The sequence below is a fragment of the Diplotaxodon limnothrissa genome, linkage group LG10, assembly GCF_057381915.1.
Source record: "Diplotaxodon limnothrissa isolate DT_005_m linkage group LG10, D_limnothrissa_male_GT1.1, whole genome shotgun sequence".
Classification (NCBI taxonomy): domain Eukaryota; kingdom Metazoa; phylum Chordata; class Actinopteri; order Cichliformes; family Cichlidae; genus Diplotaxodon; species Diplotaxodon limnothrissa.
This window is the reverse complement of record NC_140605.1, coordinates 1120001-1137500: the sequence shown is the minus strand read 5'-3', so window position 1 is coordinate 1137500 and position 17500 is coordinate 1120001. Positions and strand designations below refer to the sequence as shown.

Sequence of the window (17500 nt, the reverse complement as noted above, 5' to 3'; positions counted from 1 at the left end):
GTCTTCATCCGAAAGTCTGGAAAATCTGACCCTAACCTCACAAACGAGTAACGACCATCACTGCACGTGCAACAGCACCCTTTAAAACTGAATCAGCAACATTAGTACATATCACTGCAGGCACAAGCAGCGGCAGTCCACTGCACACGTCAGTGTGTGCAGCTTATCTCTGTAGGTCAGAATGTAAATGCGACTGCTCGGTAATGGTAAAGATTTTCAGAGGTACAACAAAAGAAATCTTGACGCCGCCTTTCTAAGTACTTTCTCGTGGTACCCAGAGAACCCAGTGCAATTCAAGCCAACGAATGCATCTAAGTATGGATGGTAATAAAGATAAACATGAAGTTATCTTTATACACATTTTAATCAGGATGCAAAAGATGGCTGAGCAGTGATTTCAACATCAGCATACTTTGTATTCATTGCACTGCACAATATTAAAATTCCTCTCTTCCACCAAAAGCTTCCAGACTCTCCAGCTCGAGGCTGATGAAAAGCAACGTGTCAGAACCCGTCCTTCTGTACAACAAGGTAAATTAGCCTTGCTTGACTCGTGCATGTTGAATGCAGCTGTACATTGTGTTTGACCTGGTGTTTCTCTTTGCTTGGACAGAAGGACAGTGGAGGCCCTCTGAAGACCAACGTGAGAGCTGAAACGAACACCAGCAGCTCCACGTATAATCTAACGTCCTCTGTATGTCACAATGTGTTGATTACATTGAAAGACTGAATGCTAATTTGTCGTGTAGATTATGTCACTTTTTAAAGATTAGAATGCAAAAACTGGTAGTTTGTTTGTTTGCTAATGTGCAGATGCAATGTTGCTGTTATATGGGAGCAATAGACTGGAACCTGTTACAGAGTGAATAAACATACAATACACACAATACGAAAGTCACAGTTTTCACTTTAAATAAAAAGGCCCAAATATCAGAGACGTTTTTTATTTCCTCTGTCATGACTGAACAGGTCAGCAGCAGCATTTATCCTGCAGACTCTGCTGAAATCAACGTCCAAGGAAGCATCCAGTTTGCTGTGAACTACATCCAGAAGCTTGGAGAGCTTCATATCTTTGTGATGCACTGCAGAGATCTGGCCACAGCTGACAGAAAGAAACATCGTTCTGACCCGTAAGTGCTGAACGCTGGAACAACCCCACGTTTAACGAACAGTTTGAAATATGAATCACATTTGCTAAAGATGTATTTCCTTGACATAAAGTGTCAAATATTCACTCTATACAGTAAATCAAGTTTAGAACAAGAGTTTAACTCTGCTGTGCATTCACAGGTATGTGAAATGTTATCTTCTTCCAGACACAACTAAGCTGGGAAAGAGAAAAACCAGTGTAAAAAAGAAGACATTAAACCCCACCTACAGTGAAATCCTCACGGTGAGAGTGCCATATTTAATCTTTTACACATGTCTGTTTGTGTAAACCCTGAACTCTTGTTCAGCTGAAAAAAATCAAATGAATTTATTCATTTTATTCAAAACGTGTCCGGTTGTACTTGTTTCATGATTCCAGCTGTTAAATTCACTGGCTGTGGTACGTTTCCTTTTATTAATACAACCTCTGCTCAGTGCACACCAGCTTTATAAACCCTGTTCAGAAAATGACTATTTCATGAAAGAAGTAGCTCATTCTTATACATCATTATCATGTACAAAAAAAAGTTGGGATGGGGACAACAAAACGCCAGAAAACTGAGCAGTACTGAGAAGAAACAGGTTTTTCTTAAATTCAGTTTTCACCTAGTTTGGTTTACTAGCTCCTTACTTACTATAGGTCGGTAACATAACTGGATATGAAAAGGATACCTTTGAGAGGCAGGATTTAAAAAATGTGCAAAAAACTCCACGAATTGTGGGACGATTTTAGAAGAATATTCTTGAATGTAAAATTGTGGAAAAACTTTGAATATGTCATTATCAACAGTAGTTAAAATCACCAGAGAGTCCAAGAATCTGGAGAAATCTCATGCACAGAGATCTGAGGTTGTATTTATATAACATCCAGTCAACAAGCAACTTTTAACAGGGAAAAACCACCGACTGACCACACAGAGGCAGCCAGCTGTCACAGCTGTCTCGTCTGAGAGCAGGGTGGAGTGGTTGGACTTGTAACTGCAGATCAGAACCATGCAGCTATAGATCTACAGATATTTACATAAAGACACCAGGAGAGAGGTCAGAGAGGCAAAGCCCAAACTAAAGGGGAAAGATGACCCACTCCATGACATTAGAAGCTTATAAATAACAATGAAAGAGGAGAAAAGGAACGCATCACATCTCAGGAGGCCTAACAGTTTAGCAACAAAACTAAGGGGCTGTTCAGGATGATCTGATCTGGCCCTGGGTGCACATAAGCTTTAGCAAAAGGGAAATCTGAAGCCTTATGTTAAAAGTGTCTCCTGAAAATAGGATCTGGCTTCAAGGGAGAGGTGCCGAACTTTGAGAAACTCCAGGAAGCAAACAATCCTGCACCGTAAGAACAAAGCGCTCCACTGGTATTTCAAAATATTCAAAATATTAGTTGTTCAAAGGAAGTATTATAAAGGACTAACCTTTGGTAATCGTGATGGGCATCAATGAGTCGAGTGCTACTTACAGTGGGGCAAAAAAGTATTTAGTCAGCCACCGATTGTGCAAGTTCCCCCACCTAAAATGATGACAGAGGTCAGTAATTTGCACCAGAGGTACACTTCAACTGTGAGAGACAGAATGTGAAAAAAAAATCCATGAATCCACATGGTAGGATTTGTAAAGAATTTATTGGTAAATCAGGGTGGAAAATAAGTATTTGGTCAATAACAAAAATACAACTCAATACTTTGTAACATAACCTTTGTTGGCAATAACAGAGGTCAAACGTTTACTATAGGTCTTTACCAGGTTTGCACACACAGTAGCTGGTATTTTGGCCCATTCCTCCATGCAGATCTTCTCGAGAGCAGTGATGTTTTGGGGCTGTCGCCGAGCAACACGGACTTTCAACTCCCGCCACAGATTTTCTATGGGGTTGAGGTCTGGAGACTGGCTAGGCCACTCCAGGACTTTCAAATGCTTCTTACGGAGCCACTCCTTTGTTGCCCGGGCGGTGTGTTTTGGATCATTGTCATGTTGGAAGACCCAGCCTGGTTTCATCTTCAAAGTTCTCACTGATGGAAGGAGGTTTTGGCTCAAAATCTCACGATACATGGCCCCATTCATTCTGTCCTTAACACGGATCAGTCGTCCTGTCCCCTTGGCAGAAAAACAGCCCCATAGCATGATGTTTCCACCCCCATGCTTCACAGTAGGTATGGTGTTCTTGGGATGCAACTCAGTATTCGTCTTCCTCCAAACACGACGAGTTGAGTTTATACCAAAAAGTTCTACTTTGGTTTCATCTGACCACATGACATTCTCCCAATCCTCTGCTGTATCATCCATGTGCTCTCTGGCAAACTTCAGACGGGCCTGGACATGCACTGGCTTCAGCAGCGGAACACGTCTGGCACTGCGGGATTTGATTCCCTGCCGTTGTAGTGTGTTACTGATGGTGACCTTTGTTACTTTGGTCCCAGCTCTCTGCAGGTCATTCACCAGGTCCCCCCGTGTGGTTCTGGGATCTTTGCTCACCGTTCTCATGATCATTTTGACCCCACGGGATGAGATCTTGCGTGGAGCCCCAGATCGAGGGAGATTATCAGTGGTCTTGTATGTCTTCCATTTTCTGATGATTGCTCCCACAGTTGATTTTTTCACACCAAGCTGCTTGCCTATTGTAGATTCACTCTTCCCAGTCTGGTGCAGGTCTACAATACTTTTCCTGGTGTCCTTCGAAAGCTCTTTGGTCTTGGCCATGGCGGAGTTTGGAGTCTGACTGTTTGAGGCTGTGGACAGGTGTCTTTTATACAGATGATGAGTTCAAACAGGTGCCATTCATACAGGTAACGAGTGGGGGACAGAAAAGCTTCTTACAGAAGACATTACAGGTCTGTGAGAGCCAGAGATTTTCCATGTTTGAGGTGACCAAATACTTATTTTCCACCCTGATTTACGAATAAATTCTTTACAAATCCATCCATCCATCCATCTTCATCCGCTTTATCCGAGGCCGGGTCGCGGGGGCAGCAGCCTAAGCAAAGAGGCCCAGACCTCCCTCTCCCCAGCCACCTCCTCCAGCTTATCCGGGGGAATACCAAGGCGTTCCCAGGCCAGCCGAGAGATATAATCTCTCCAGCGTGTCCTGGGTCTGCCCCGGGGCCTCCTCCCGGTGGGACATGCCTGGAACACCTCACCCAGGAGGCGCCCAGGGGGCATCCTTGTCAGATGCCCGAACCACCTCAGCTGGCTCCTTTCGATGTGGAGCAGCAGCTGCTCTACTCTGAGCCCCTCCCGGATGGCCGAACTTCTCACCCTATCTCTAAGGGAGAGGCCAGCCACCCTTCGGAGGAAGCTCATTTCTGCCGCTTGTATCCGCGATCTCGTTCTTTCGGTCACTACCCACAGCTCGTGGCCATAGGTGAGGGTAGGGACGTAGATCGACCGGTAAATTGAGAGCTTCGCTTTTACACTCAGCTCCCTCTTCACCACGACGGACCAGTGCAGCGTCTGCATTACTGCAGCTGCAGCCCCAATCCGTCTGTCGATCTCCGGCTCCCTTCTCCCATCACTCGCGAACAAGACCCCGAGATACTTGAACTCCTCCACTTGGGGCAGGAACTCATCCCCAAACCCGGAGTGGGCACTCCACCCTTTTCCGGCTGAGAACCATGGCCTCAGATTTGGAGGTGCTGATCCTCATTCCCGCTGCTTCACACTCGGCTGCGAACCGTTCCAGTGCGAGCTGGAGGCCCTCACCCGATGAAGCCAACAGAACCACATCATCTGCAAAAATCAGAGATGAGATTCTGAGGCCACCAAAGTGAAAGCCCTCCGCCACTTGGCTGCGCCTAGAAATCCTGTCCATAAAAATTATGAACAGAATCAGTGACAAAGGAACTCGGGGCGGACCTCATCAACACCAGGGGCTCTGTCACCAAGGAGTTGTTTAACTGCCTCAGTGACCTCGCCCTCGGAAATTGGCGGGTCATTCCCCTCATCCCCAGACTCTGCTTCCTCTTCGGAAGATGTGTCAGTGGGATTAAGGAGGTCCTCGAAGTATTCCTTCCACCGCCTGACAATTTTCTCAGTCGACGTCAGCAGCGCTCCGCCAGCACTATACACAGTGCAGGTAGAGCACCGCTTTCCCCTCCTGAGACGTCTGACGGTTTGCCAGTATCTCTTCGAGGCAGTCCGAAAGTCTTTTTCCATGGCCTCTCCGAACTCCTCCCACACCCGAGTTTTTGCTTCAGCCACTGCCCGAGCCGCATTCCGCTTGGCCTGTCGATACCTGTCAGCTGCCTCCGGAGTCCCACAGGCTAACCAAGCCCAATAGGACTCCTTCTTCAGCCTGGTGGCTCCCTTCACCTCTGGTGTCCACCATTTGGTTCGGGGATTACCACCACGGCAGGCACCAACCACCTTGCGGCCGCAGCTCAATGCAGCAGCTTCGGCAATGGAGACGCTGAACATGGTCCATTCGGACTCAATGTCCCCAGTCTCCCTTGGAATGCTGTTGAAGCTCTGCCGGAGGTGTGCGTTGAAGATCTCGCGGACTGGGGCCTCTGCTAGACATTCCCAGCACACCCTCACTACGCGTTTAGGTGCACCAGGTCTGTCCAGCGTCCTCCCCCGCCACCTGATCCAACTCACCACCAGGTGGTGATCAGTTGACAGCTCAGCCCCTCTCTTTACCCGAGTGTCCAGAACATATGGTCGCAGGTCTGCTGATAAGATTACAAAATCGATCATCGACCTACGGCCTAGAGCGTCCTGGTGCCACGTGCACTTATGGACACTCTTGTGTTCGAACAGGGTGTTCGTTATGGCCAAACTGTGATTAGCACAGAAGTCCAATAACAAAGCACCGCTCGGGTTCAGATCACGGAGGCCGTTCCTCCCAATCACGCCCCTCCAGGTCTTGCTGTCGTTACCCACGTGAGCATTGAAGTCTCCCAGCAGGACAACAGAGTCTCCAGGTGGAGCACCCTCCAGCACCCCCCCCAGGGACTCTAAGAAGGCTGGGTACTCTGAACTGCCACTCGGCGCATAAGCGCAGATGACAGTCAGGACCCGTTCCCCGACCCTAAGGCGCAGGGAACAAACCCTCCCGTCCACCGGGAAAAACCCCAACGTACCGGCAGCAAGCCGAGGGGATATTAGAATACCCACCCCAGCCCGCCGCCTCTCACCAGGGGCAACTCCAGACTGAGACAGAGTCCAGCCCCTCTCCAGGAGACTGGTTCCAGAGCCCAAGCCATGTGTAGAGGTGAGCCCGACTATATCTAGCCGGTACCTCTCAACCTCAAGCACTAACTCAGGCTCCTTCCCCACCAGAGAGGTGACATTCCATGTCCCTATTGCCAGTCTTGGCAGCCGGGGGTCAGTCCGCCAGGGCCTCCGCTCCTGGCCGCCACCCGGCACACAATGCACCCGACCCCTATGGCGCCTCCTGCGGGTGGTGGGCCTACGGGAGGAGGGGCCCATGTCTCCTCTTCGGGCTGTGCCCGGCCGGGCCCCATGGACTAAGGCCCGGCCACCAGACGCTCGCCCTCGGGCACCCTCCCCGGGCCTGGCTCCAGGGCGGGGCCCCGGTAACCCTATCCCGGGCAGGGTAAACTGTTCCCTCGGTATCCTTTTCATAAGGGTCTTCTGAATCGCTCTTTGTCTGGTCCCTCACCCAGGGCCAATTTGCCATGGGAGACCCTACCAGGGGGCAAAAGCCCCCAGACAACATAGCCCCTGGGATCCCTGGGACACACAAACCCCTTGTCAGTAAATCAAACCCTGATGCTATAAAATATCTGTTTATGCTTTGATTAAGTCGGAGATCACTTGCTGTCGGCGTACAGAGTGTTCTTCCCACACGTGTGTTCATTAAAATCATTGTTTGACCAAGACCTTCTGGACCATGGGTGGTTTGTACTCTCCTTCCTCAATTTTGAACCTTAACACCCTCCACCACGATAAGGTAGCGATTCAAGGAGGAGCTTTACAAATCCTACCATGTGGATTCATGGATTTTTTTTCACATTCTGTCTCTCACAGTTGAAGTGTACCTCTGGTGCAAATTACTGACCTCTGTCATCATTTTCAGTGGGGGAACTTGCACAATCGGTGGCTGACTAAATACTTTTTTGCCCCAATGTACATCGTTGCTGACAATCTTATAGAAACAGGATTTTACAGGATGGCATTTATATCTAAGGATATGTTGTGAAAATGCTCTACTTCTGTTCATTGTCTTTTCCCGTTTTACAGTTTAAAGTAATGATGCAGGTGTTGAAAACTCAGAGTCTGAACGTTTCAGTGTGGCACGACAGCAGCTTCGGACGCAACCGATTCCTGGGTGACGTGAACCTTAATTTGTTGGAGTGGGACTTCAGCAACACGCAGATAAATGAATATGTATTAAAAACCAGGGTAAATGCTTAATTTCTCAAAGCATTATGTGAATATTGTCGCAGTTATTAGACATTTACTCAGCGTAATCCTTTAGGTGTCAGCACAAGCCTCAGCACCAGCTGCCTCGTGTCTTATCGACAGCAGAGCACAGATGAGAGTCGCTCTGAGATTCCTGCCGCAGACATCCCTCGGTGAGGCCTTCCTTTTGATCAGCTCTCTCCCTTTATGTTTATCATTTATGTTACTTATTGTGGTCTTATTGCACGCACAGGTAGGAGAACATCTACGATGGAAAGCGCTGAGGTGCAGATTTGGGTGAAAGACTGCAAGAATCTTCCGCTGGTTAGAGGCCTCGTTATCGACCCATTTGTGAAATGGTAGGAAACAGTACACTGTTTGCTGAGATCCAAAGTCTGAACCTTGAAATAACAAAACCAAAATAAACCATTTAATATTTTCTTGTTTAATTATGTTATTTCAATCAAACTGGTTTATTTCAAATAGTTTCTCCATTTAATTTCAATTCAGTTCAATTTTAGTTATACAGCGCCAAACCACAGCAACCTTAAGGTGCTTCATATTGTAAGGTAGACCCGACAATAAAACATTAATAAAAATACATGTCAATCGAGACAGAGTGGAGACAGTTGTGTGATTGGTTGCAGTTGGAGTCCCGAAGCAGCAGCTAATTGTAAAAGTGACGTAAACAAAGTGTCAAAGTTAGAACGCCTGCTTCCTGTAAAATTATCACACAATTAACCAGTTAACTGATTATTTGTTTTACGTTAAGTGAACATCATCTAGTTTTGGACTAATGACCTTACAAAAGCAATTATTTGGAAAATATCACTGATCCATTGCAGTGCACCCATCATCTGAAAATGAGAATTCTCAATAGCTCCACACCTGCCTGCAGCACATATTTGGCACAATATACAAACAGAGTGAAACCCAGAATGCAGTCACAGAAGTCAAGTCAAAATCACAGCTTTACTGCTGGTAACAAAGGTGACAAAGAACAAAAGGCAAAATACAAAACTAAACAGGACATCGTCTACAATAAGGAGAACACAACAACACACAGAGCGAGACGCACACTCTGAACACGATGCAAACGAGACTGAAGACTATCAAAGTAAAACAGGAAGTAACACACACTGAGACACATGAACTGAACAGTGAGACTTGGGATAAACAGACATGGAGACTCCGGGGACACGACTGGGAGACTGCACATAGAAAAGGAGTAACATCATGAGAAACCAAGGACTAGAAGCAAAGACAAACTTAGAAACACAAAGTAGTAATATTATATTCACAACAGACTTAAAGATCAATCATCTCTAAAATCCCAATGAAAGAATCATGAGTCCATAATACATTCAAAAACTGGGTCACAGACCCAGGACTGTGACTTATTTATTATTTACCATGTCTTATTTATTGATTTCATTATGATTACTTTGCACAAGTGTTTCAGTCCGTTCCTTCCAAATGAATTGTTTCCTTCTATCTCCTGCCTGTCCTGCTGCTGTAGTACTCTACGTCCTGATACAAGCCGGAGAAGCAGACAGAGAACTCGCGTAGTGACAAGGACAGCCAATCCCATGTTTAACCACACCATGGTGTATGATGGCCTCCGACCAGAGGATCTCAGGGAGGTCTGCATTGAGATCACAGTGTGGGATCATGGCCGACTCGACAATCACTACATCGGTGGTCTGAGGCTTGGCCTGGGAACAGGTGAAAGTTTACTCCATTGTCAGACTATCAAGTACAAATGTGAGCTATGCAAACTCTTTTCCACCTGGCACTGAACCTGGCCTTCACTTCTCAACCCAGTACAGTCTCAATACCTGACATGATAGTGCGGGGCCAGGTTTCACAATGAGCTCACCCGAAACCCTGGCTGATTGTGACCCACACCCATGTTCACACCTTGGCTCGTGTGATTAGGTAGAGGATCATCAGGGGGTCCTTTGTCCCTCTCGGTGGGAAACTCCCACAGAGCTTAAATCTGGGACTCTCCACCATTTGACCTTAGTACTGAAGAAGCTTCTCGGATGAGAGGTGAAACGTCTTCAAGCCACTTAAAGAAGTCCAGACGCTTTTCTTTCCAAGCTCCTTGGAGAATATAAGGAGGAGAAAGCAAAGGAAGCCCTGTTGTCAAAGGGTCAGAGGGAAGTTACACTGTGGTCTACAGTAGGCCAGAGGTGGGCAAACTGTTTGGCACAAGGGCTTTAAAGACAGGCTGGGCGAGGTGTAGGGGATGGGGTAAGTAACCTAATTTACGCCATCCCCACCTAAGGTAAGCTACGTACGTACTTTATTCAATATTACTGGGAACCGTGTTGTTGGTCACAATATCGATGCTTGGTGTCAGTTTAGTTGTGGCAATTCTCAGGACAGCTTTTGGTGTTCATCAGTTTTCTGGGCTTTGTGCTTTATTAAAATTCAAATTCAAATTCAAATTCAAATTTTATTTGTCACGTACACAGTCATACACAGTACGATATGTAGTGAAATGCTTGGACAACTGCTCGTGACCTAAAGAAAACAAAAAAAGGAAAAGGCTATGAATAAGATAGGAAATAAATATGAAAAATTAAAAAGGGTAAATTTAACTAAGAAGGAATAAAATATAAATTAAGGTTAAAAATGAAATAACTGTACAACACAAATTAGAATGAAGGGTAAATTTAACTGGGAAGAATAAGATAAAATATATAAATTAAAGTTGAAAATAAAATAACTGTACAACAAAATACACAATATAGAACTATATAAGAATGTATGAAGAAATCTAAATATAAATAAATATATACACAATAACAGCAGCTGTACAAGTATTAACCGGAAATGAAGAATATAGTGACCAGTGTTGTGCAAAACCAAAGTCCAGAAAGTCCAGTGTGTGTAAGAACCATATGTGTGGGTCAGTACTGTGTGGTGGTGTGATTGAGAGACCGTATCGCCTGCGGGAAGAAGCTCCTCCTCAGTCTCTCTGTGTTGGTCTTCAGGGAGCGGAATCGCTTTCCTGACCTCAGCAGAGAGAACAGTCTGTTGTTGGGATGGCTGAGGTCCTTCACGATCTTCCTGGCCTTGGTCCAGCACCGCCTGCTGTAGATTGAGTGCAGGTCAGGGAGCTCGGAGCGGATGGTGCGCTCAGCTGACCGCACAACCCTCTGTAGAGCTCGTCTGTCCTGCATGGTGCTGTTCCCGAACCAGGTTAAGATGTTTCCCGTCAGGATGCTCTCTATGGTGCACGAGTAAAAGTTCCTGAGCACCTTGGAGGGCAGTTGGAAGTCTCTCAAGCGTCTGAGGTGGTAGAGACGCTGTCGGGCCTTTTTCACCACGGTGTTGATGTGACAGGACCATGACAGGTCCTGCGTGATGTGAACTCCGAGGTATTTGAAGCTGTCCACTCTCTCCACTGGGCACTCGTTGATGACAGGGGTCTGGTAGTTCCTCTCCTGCTTAGTGCTGAAGTCCACTATCAGCTCCTTTGTCTTACTGACGTTTAGAAGGAGGTTGTTCCTCTGGCACCAGTTCTCCAGATTCCTAATCTCCTTCAGGTAGGCCGTCTCGTTGTTATCAGAGATCAGGCCCACCACGACGGTGTCGTCAGCAAACTTGATGATGGTGGTGGAGCTGGTAGTGGCCACACAGTCATATGTGTACAAAGAGTACAGCAGGGGGCTCAGAACACACCCCTGGGGGGCTCCAGTGCTGAGAGTGGTGGAGGCTGAGACATGTCCGCCCATCCTTACTGCCTGTGGTCTGCCAGTTAGGAAGTTGGAGATCCACTGACACATAGATGAGCTGAGTCCCAGATGCTCCAGCTTGGTGGTGAGTGTGGAGGGAATTATGGTGTTAAATGCAGAGCTGTAGTCTATGAAGAGCATTTTAACATAATTCCCCCTTCTAGTGTCCAAGTGAGTGAGTGATGTGTGGAGGAGATGAGAGATGGCATCGTCTGTGGAACGATTTGGACGGTAAGCGAACTGTAGTGGGTCCAGTGTGTCTGGTAGTGAAGAAATGATGAAGTCTCTGACCAGGCGTTCAAAGCACTTCATCACTACTGAGGTGAGGGCTACAGGGCGATAGTCATTGAGAGAAGCAGGGTGGGGTTTCTTCGGGACAGGAACAATGATGGACTCTTTGAAGCATGTGGGGATCACCGACTGAGATAAAGAGATGTTGAATATCTCAGTGAACACAGGAGCTAGCTGGTATGCGCAGTCTCTTAGGATACGACCTGGGATGCCGTCTGGTCCTGCTGCTTTCCTGGTGTTCACTCTCTTGAAGGCTCTCCTTACTTCATGCTCGGAGATGACGAGCACGTTTCCGGTGCTGGCAGTATCTTCCTGTCTGCAGCCGTTAGCGCCGCTAACACTAGCATTGTTGGAGACCTTAGCTGCAGCCTCGAAGCGAGCATAGAAAGTGTTCAGCTCGTCTGCCAGAGTCACAGCCGCGTTCGTCATACCGGTTGTTGTTGCTTTATAGTCCGTTATTGTCCTTAGTCCCCGCCACAGGCTCCTAGAGTCACTCTGTTGGAGTTGTGACTCTAGTTTCCTCCCGTAGCGCTGCTTCGCCTCTTTCACCGCCCTCCGCACGTTATATGACGCGGCTTTGTACGGGTCCATGTCCCCCGTCATGAGTCCCGTGTTGTAGGCAGCGGTGCGGGATCTCAGAGCGTCGCGGATGGTTTTATCCACCCACGGCTTCTGGTTGGGAAACGTTGTGATAGTCTTTGTCTCCACGGTATCATCCGCTAGTTTCCCGATGAATCCCACAACCGCTTCCGTAAACACGTTGACGTCATCGTCGGAGCTGTTTCTGAACATGCCCCAGTCTGCGTCATCGAGTGCGTCCTGTAACGCGGCCACCGATTGATCCGTCCAGCGCGCGACCTTCCTCTGAACCGGAACTTCCTGTTTCAGCCTTTGTTTGTATTTTGGCATGAGGAAGATGGCGGCGTGATCAGATTTGCCAAACGGGGGGCGGGATTGTGCCTTGTACCCGTCCTTGACCGTAGTGTAGCAGTGGTCCAGTGTCCTTTCACCCCTGGTGGGGCAGGTGATGTGTTGATAAAAGTTCGGCGCTGCGCGTTTGAGGTTGGCGCTATTAAAGTCCCCCGTCACAATAAGCGCAGCGTCCCGGTGTTGTGTCTGGTGCTGTGTGAGTGCCTCATGCAGCTCGCATAAGGCGGTGACCGTGTCCGCTTGTGGTGGAATATAAACGGCACTTACAATGACCGATGTAAATTCCCGAGGTAGATAAAAAGGACGACACATGATGGACAGTAGTTCCAGATTTGGTGTGCAGGAGCGTGTGAGAGGAACAACGTTCGCACTGTTGCACCAGTTGTTGTTCACCATTAAACACACGCCGCCTCCCCTTGACTTCCCCGAGTCCCGTGTCCTGTCCATGCGGTGAACCGAGAAGAACTCGGCCGGCTGGATGGCGTGGTCCGGCACCGCTGGGTTCAGCCATGTCTCGGTGAAGCAGAGGAGATTGCAGTCCCGAATGTCTCTCTGGAACTTTATCCTGGCCCCGAGGTCGTCAAGCTTGTTCTCCAGTGACTGGACGTTGGCGAGCAGGATGCTAGGCAGAGGTGTGCGGTGTGCACGAGCTCTCAGCCTGTTCCTGACGCCGGCTCGCTTCCCTCTAGGCCGCCGCCGCTTCCCTTTGTTCTCCCTCGAGATCTCACTCGGCCAGCTCGGATCCGGAGTTAAAAATTTCGAATTGTGAGTACATTGTAAACCAATAGAAACAAGAGTGTCACTGTCATACCTAATGTACCCAATGGTGATGATTTTGCCGATTTAGAAACGCTGAAAACTAACTTAAAAAACAAAGACAAAGAAAAAGTGGTCGGAGCAGTCGTGACGGCAGCCGACCTCACCGGCGCCATCTTAAAGATAACTCTTTATTGTCATTGCACAGTCATCCATAGTACAATGAAAAAGGAAAACTGTCCCACGTCGGCACTACCACACCACACAGTAACTTAAGTAATAAAAAGAAAAATGAGTGTATATTTATTGCACCTTGTTCTAAATATAAATATTATTATTGTTATTGTTGTTACCCCCTAAAAAAGTCCAGGGAGGTAGCCAATCAGGTCAGCTGTTAGCATTGATCAGGGCTGTTGCCCTGTTGTAAAAGCTGTCCTTGAGTCTGTTTGTCCCGGACCTCAGCAGCCTGAACCTCCTGCCAGACGGCAGCAGCTTAAACACCCGGTGTCCTGGGTGTGTGCAGTCCCGTAGGAAGCTGCGTGCCCTCCTGAGACAGCGAGTGCTGTACAGGTCCTTCAGGGAGGGAAGATGATGTCCAACGATTTTTTGGGCCATATTGATGACCGTCTGGAGTGCCTTTCTGTGTGCTGTGGTGCAGCTGGAGAACCACACACAGATGCAATATGTCAGCACACTTTCAATGGAGCAGCGGTAGAAGACGGTCAGCAGCTCCTTCAGGTCCATTTTTCTGAGGATTCTCAGAAAGTGGAGACGCTGTTGGGCCTTCTTTCAAACCACAGAGGTGTTAGAGCTTCATTGGAGGTCTGTGTCTATGTGCACACCCAGGAACATGAAACTGGACACCCTTTCTACCCGCTCCCCGTTGATGCTGACAGGCTGCAGCTCAGACTTCCTCCTTCTGAAGTCGACTACCGGCTCTTTTGTCTTGGTGGTACTGAGGTCCAGGTTGTTGTCTGCACACCAATCTGCCTCTGAACCTCAGCTCTGTACACCGTCTCGTCTCCCCCAGAGATGGTGTTCAGTGAAAGTTTGCTCACACATGTAGGTAGAGCCAAACAACACCAGCATCTTCATCTCTTGGAGGTTTGGAGGCTGCAGTTTTATCCAGTTTCATGGAGTTAAACTTTAGAAACTTCTTTAGAATAGAGTAATACTAAAGATTTATCAGTAACTCCTGTAGTGCTGTCTGAGGGTCCAGTGACACTAACTGAAGTCAATTCTCAGTCTTTTCAAAATCTGAGAATTAGCTGCAGAGTTCTCTGTGCAGATCTTCCCTGCTTCAGTGGAAACGAGCGAATGTGTCGCCCAACATTTGTCTTGAGAATGAAGCAAATCATTTTGGCTTTGAAGGCTTTCACATTATATTTCATGCACAAATTGATGTTTCTGTTGTAGCTTTGTGTTCTGCACATTCATGCATGTATCTCCTGTTTTGAACTTCGGCACTTGCTGAGATACTCATCCCAAAGTCAATAAGTCGGCCTTAGAGTCGTAAAGTAAGTTGTGGTGGTCAGCATTAGTTTGTGCAGAGGAAAAATACATCCAACTCCGGGTTTTCCTCTTTCACTTTATCCTGGATTCTTGTCAGCAGCTCAATGTTTTTTACTGTCAAGTTCAGCAATACAGCTGCAGTGACCTTCACAAGTTTACGCCATGGGTGTTTATATCGTGACGTGGACAGTACAACCACAAGCAGTAATACTCCTGGGAAACATTTAGGAAACCTGGTGGGAATGTCTTGTGTATCCGGCACGGGGCGCTGTCATTTACAGACTGACTACACTTTATATTCAAACCTTTTAAATGTTTTTAAAAGGGTTTCTGTGACTATACAGAATCATAATGTTGAAGCTTTCATGCAGATATTCACTTACAGCAAATAAAGCAGAGGTCGTGCTCACCAAACAAGCAAGATAGAAGGCAGAAAATGATGCCGCCACTTTATGGTTATTGCTGATTTATTTTGTTTGAACAACAACAATCTTTATTTATAGAGCACATTTAAAAACCAACGGCATGCCAAAGTGCTTAACATAAAACAAATTAACACAAGTATAAACAGAGTCATAAAAAAATAGAAGTGTAAAATTATGTTCACAGGAAAAAATATAACTATAGCACAATATAACTATGCCATCAAAACACAATGGCGACAAGACACACACAGCGGAAATAAAAGCATAATAGGAAAATTAAAAGAATAAATAAATCTCTGCAAACAAGGCCAGCATTTAGCCGGTAGAAAAAGCAAGATTAAACAAATACGTTTTAAGCCGTGATTTAAAAGATTGAATTGATTGTTAAACTGCACTGCTAATGTTTTTATTTAGTAAAATTCAGTTCATGGTGCGTTTGGGATACAACAGGTCAGGCAAAGAGCACTCTGATAATCATGGATCTTTGTGCGTTTCTCTCAAACATGGCAGGAATATGTGCTGCTCTGCTGTCTAAGCCAGTGGTTCTCAAACTGTGCACAGCCAGTACCACCTCAGAAAATATATGGCCACCCTTATGATTAAAGTACAGTAGTATCAGCCTGTTTAACAACATATACAGTTTACACGAGACTATTTTATTTCTTATATGATTGTTATTACCTGCCATAAACAGTCATAACTGTACTTGACTGAAATGCCCATCATGTGACAAAATGACTGCATTAAAACATTCAACAGCTTCATGAAAACAATCGAAACAGAAACAACAAATTTCCCACTTGTGGCACTAACAAAGATTGATCTTATCTTATTTGGTGGTCATTGGCAACTTGGCCTCCGTACCTAAAGGGACGTGCATGGCTCCGTAAACACACCTTCAGCCTTAGAGGCGAGTGAAGAGCCGACCTTCTCATAGATACGTGGTGCAAATGGAAAGAGAAAGCACACGGCCGTGTCTGAAAGTGCCAGGTATTCGCTGTGCCGTGAACCCTGTGATGGTTTCATGCATTCATTACTAAGAACATCGCCGCACTCTGCGCACAGCGTCCTGGGCTCATCCTCTGTCCCACTCCAAAAGAATCTGAACTTGATGTGACTTCAATCACGTCTTCACTGTTTTGCGTCGTTTGATGCTATCACGCACCAGAAGTTTCACGGGTATTGCTGAAGTTGCTACTCACACTTGTGCTGGGTTCACTGTCGTCGGCTTCAGTTTCTGCTGTGCCGGTCAAAATATTCACTACAGTTCTCCTTTTGATACTTCCTGTTTGGAGCCAGGATCGCTTCGCTTTTGAACTGTCATTTTTCATGCGTCCATTTGCCATCACGACTCAGTTTGTCAACCCTTTGAGCTACTGGTTAGGTTGGCCTAGTCAGCGTGCCTGCTGAATACAGCTTTTCAAAAAAAGACAAAATCTAGTTTAAACTCAATTTCGGTTATCTTGCAGTAAAGAACATTTAATGTATGCATATTTTAAATAATTATTTAATCTTAAAAAAAGTCTTGAAGACTTCCTGCGTACCACTAGAGGGAGCCCATGTGCCATCAGTGGTACGCGCACCACAGATTGAGAACGACTGTTTAAGCAAAGAAACTAAATGAACTAAATGTCAGATCATTCAATCAAGTGGAAAGGACTCTGCATATTTTTAAGTTGCACTTTATTATAAATTGAAGATGATGTCACAAGGTTTACAGATATATTAACTCCAGTTTTATTAACATACCATATATTCTGTTATACTGTGATTACATTTTTGTAAAGGATGAAACACATCAGAGGGATTCACACAGGTGGCATCCACTGAATAATGCCAAAGTAAGCAGGCATTACTGTGATCTTTGCCGCCATAACTGTTAATTAGTTTGGAAAGCCAGCGCTTAAATGGACTACCACACAGTGCTCCCACAGCAGCTTTTCACTGGCCTCATTAATCACCCAGAATGTTTAAACGAGCGTTTCCAGTTTAGAACTGCATTTAAGAAAACTCTGACCTCAGAATATCACTCTTCTTATCATTGGTAATTTTGAGAGCATGTGCTCTCCTCAGGAGAAATTGTCACTTTCAACAAAAACTAAACATTCAAGTAGGAAAACCTTAAATGTTTGGACATCACAGTAATCTAGACATCACTTTATTGGTGGTCTTCTAATGTCCATTTTTGTGAAAGGCAGGAGGTGCTTGGAAGGCACAAAGGTTGCTTTGTGACTGCCACACGCAGTCCTGTGAGTTAGCCCAAACAGCTCATAAGAGTTACACACCCATCTGCATACATCAAGCTAATACTGGTCTAATACACTGGTG

General features: G+C 46.3%; 1 protein-coding gene across 1 annotated transcript in view; it reads left to right on the top strand.

The window, feature by feature from the left end:
- Window positions 1-17500, top strand: part of sytl2a (synaptotagmin-like 2a) — a 30320-nt gene that overhangs the window by 11127 nt on the left and 1693 nt on the right. The window contains exons 6-14 of the mRNA XM_085364223.1: window positions 1-47; window positions 464-531; window positions 614-694; window positions 970-1130; window positions 1291-1393; window positions 7351-7512; window positions 7589-7685; window positions 7766-7871; window positions 9032-9237. The exon at window positions 1-47 is cut by the window's left edge and continues 61 nt beyond it. Of these exons, the coding sequence (XP_085220349.1) occupies window positions 1-47; window positions 464-531; window positions 614-694; window positions 970-1130; window positions 1291-1393; window positions 7351-7512; window positions 7589-7685; window positions 7766-7871; window positions 9032-9237 (1031 nt within the window). The remainder of the gene's footprint in view (window positions 48-463; window positions 532-613; window positions 695-969; window positions 1131-1290; window positions 1394-7350; window positions 7513-7588; window positions 7686-7765; window positions 7872-9031; window positions 9238-17500) is intronic.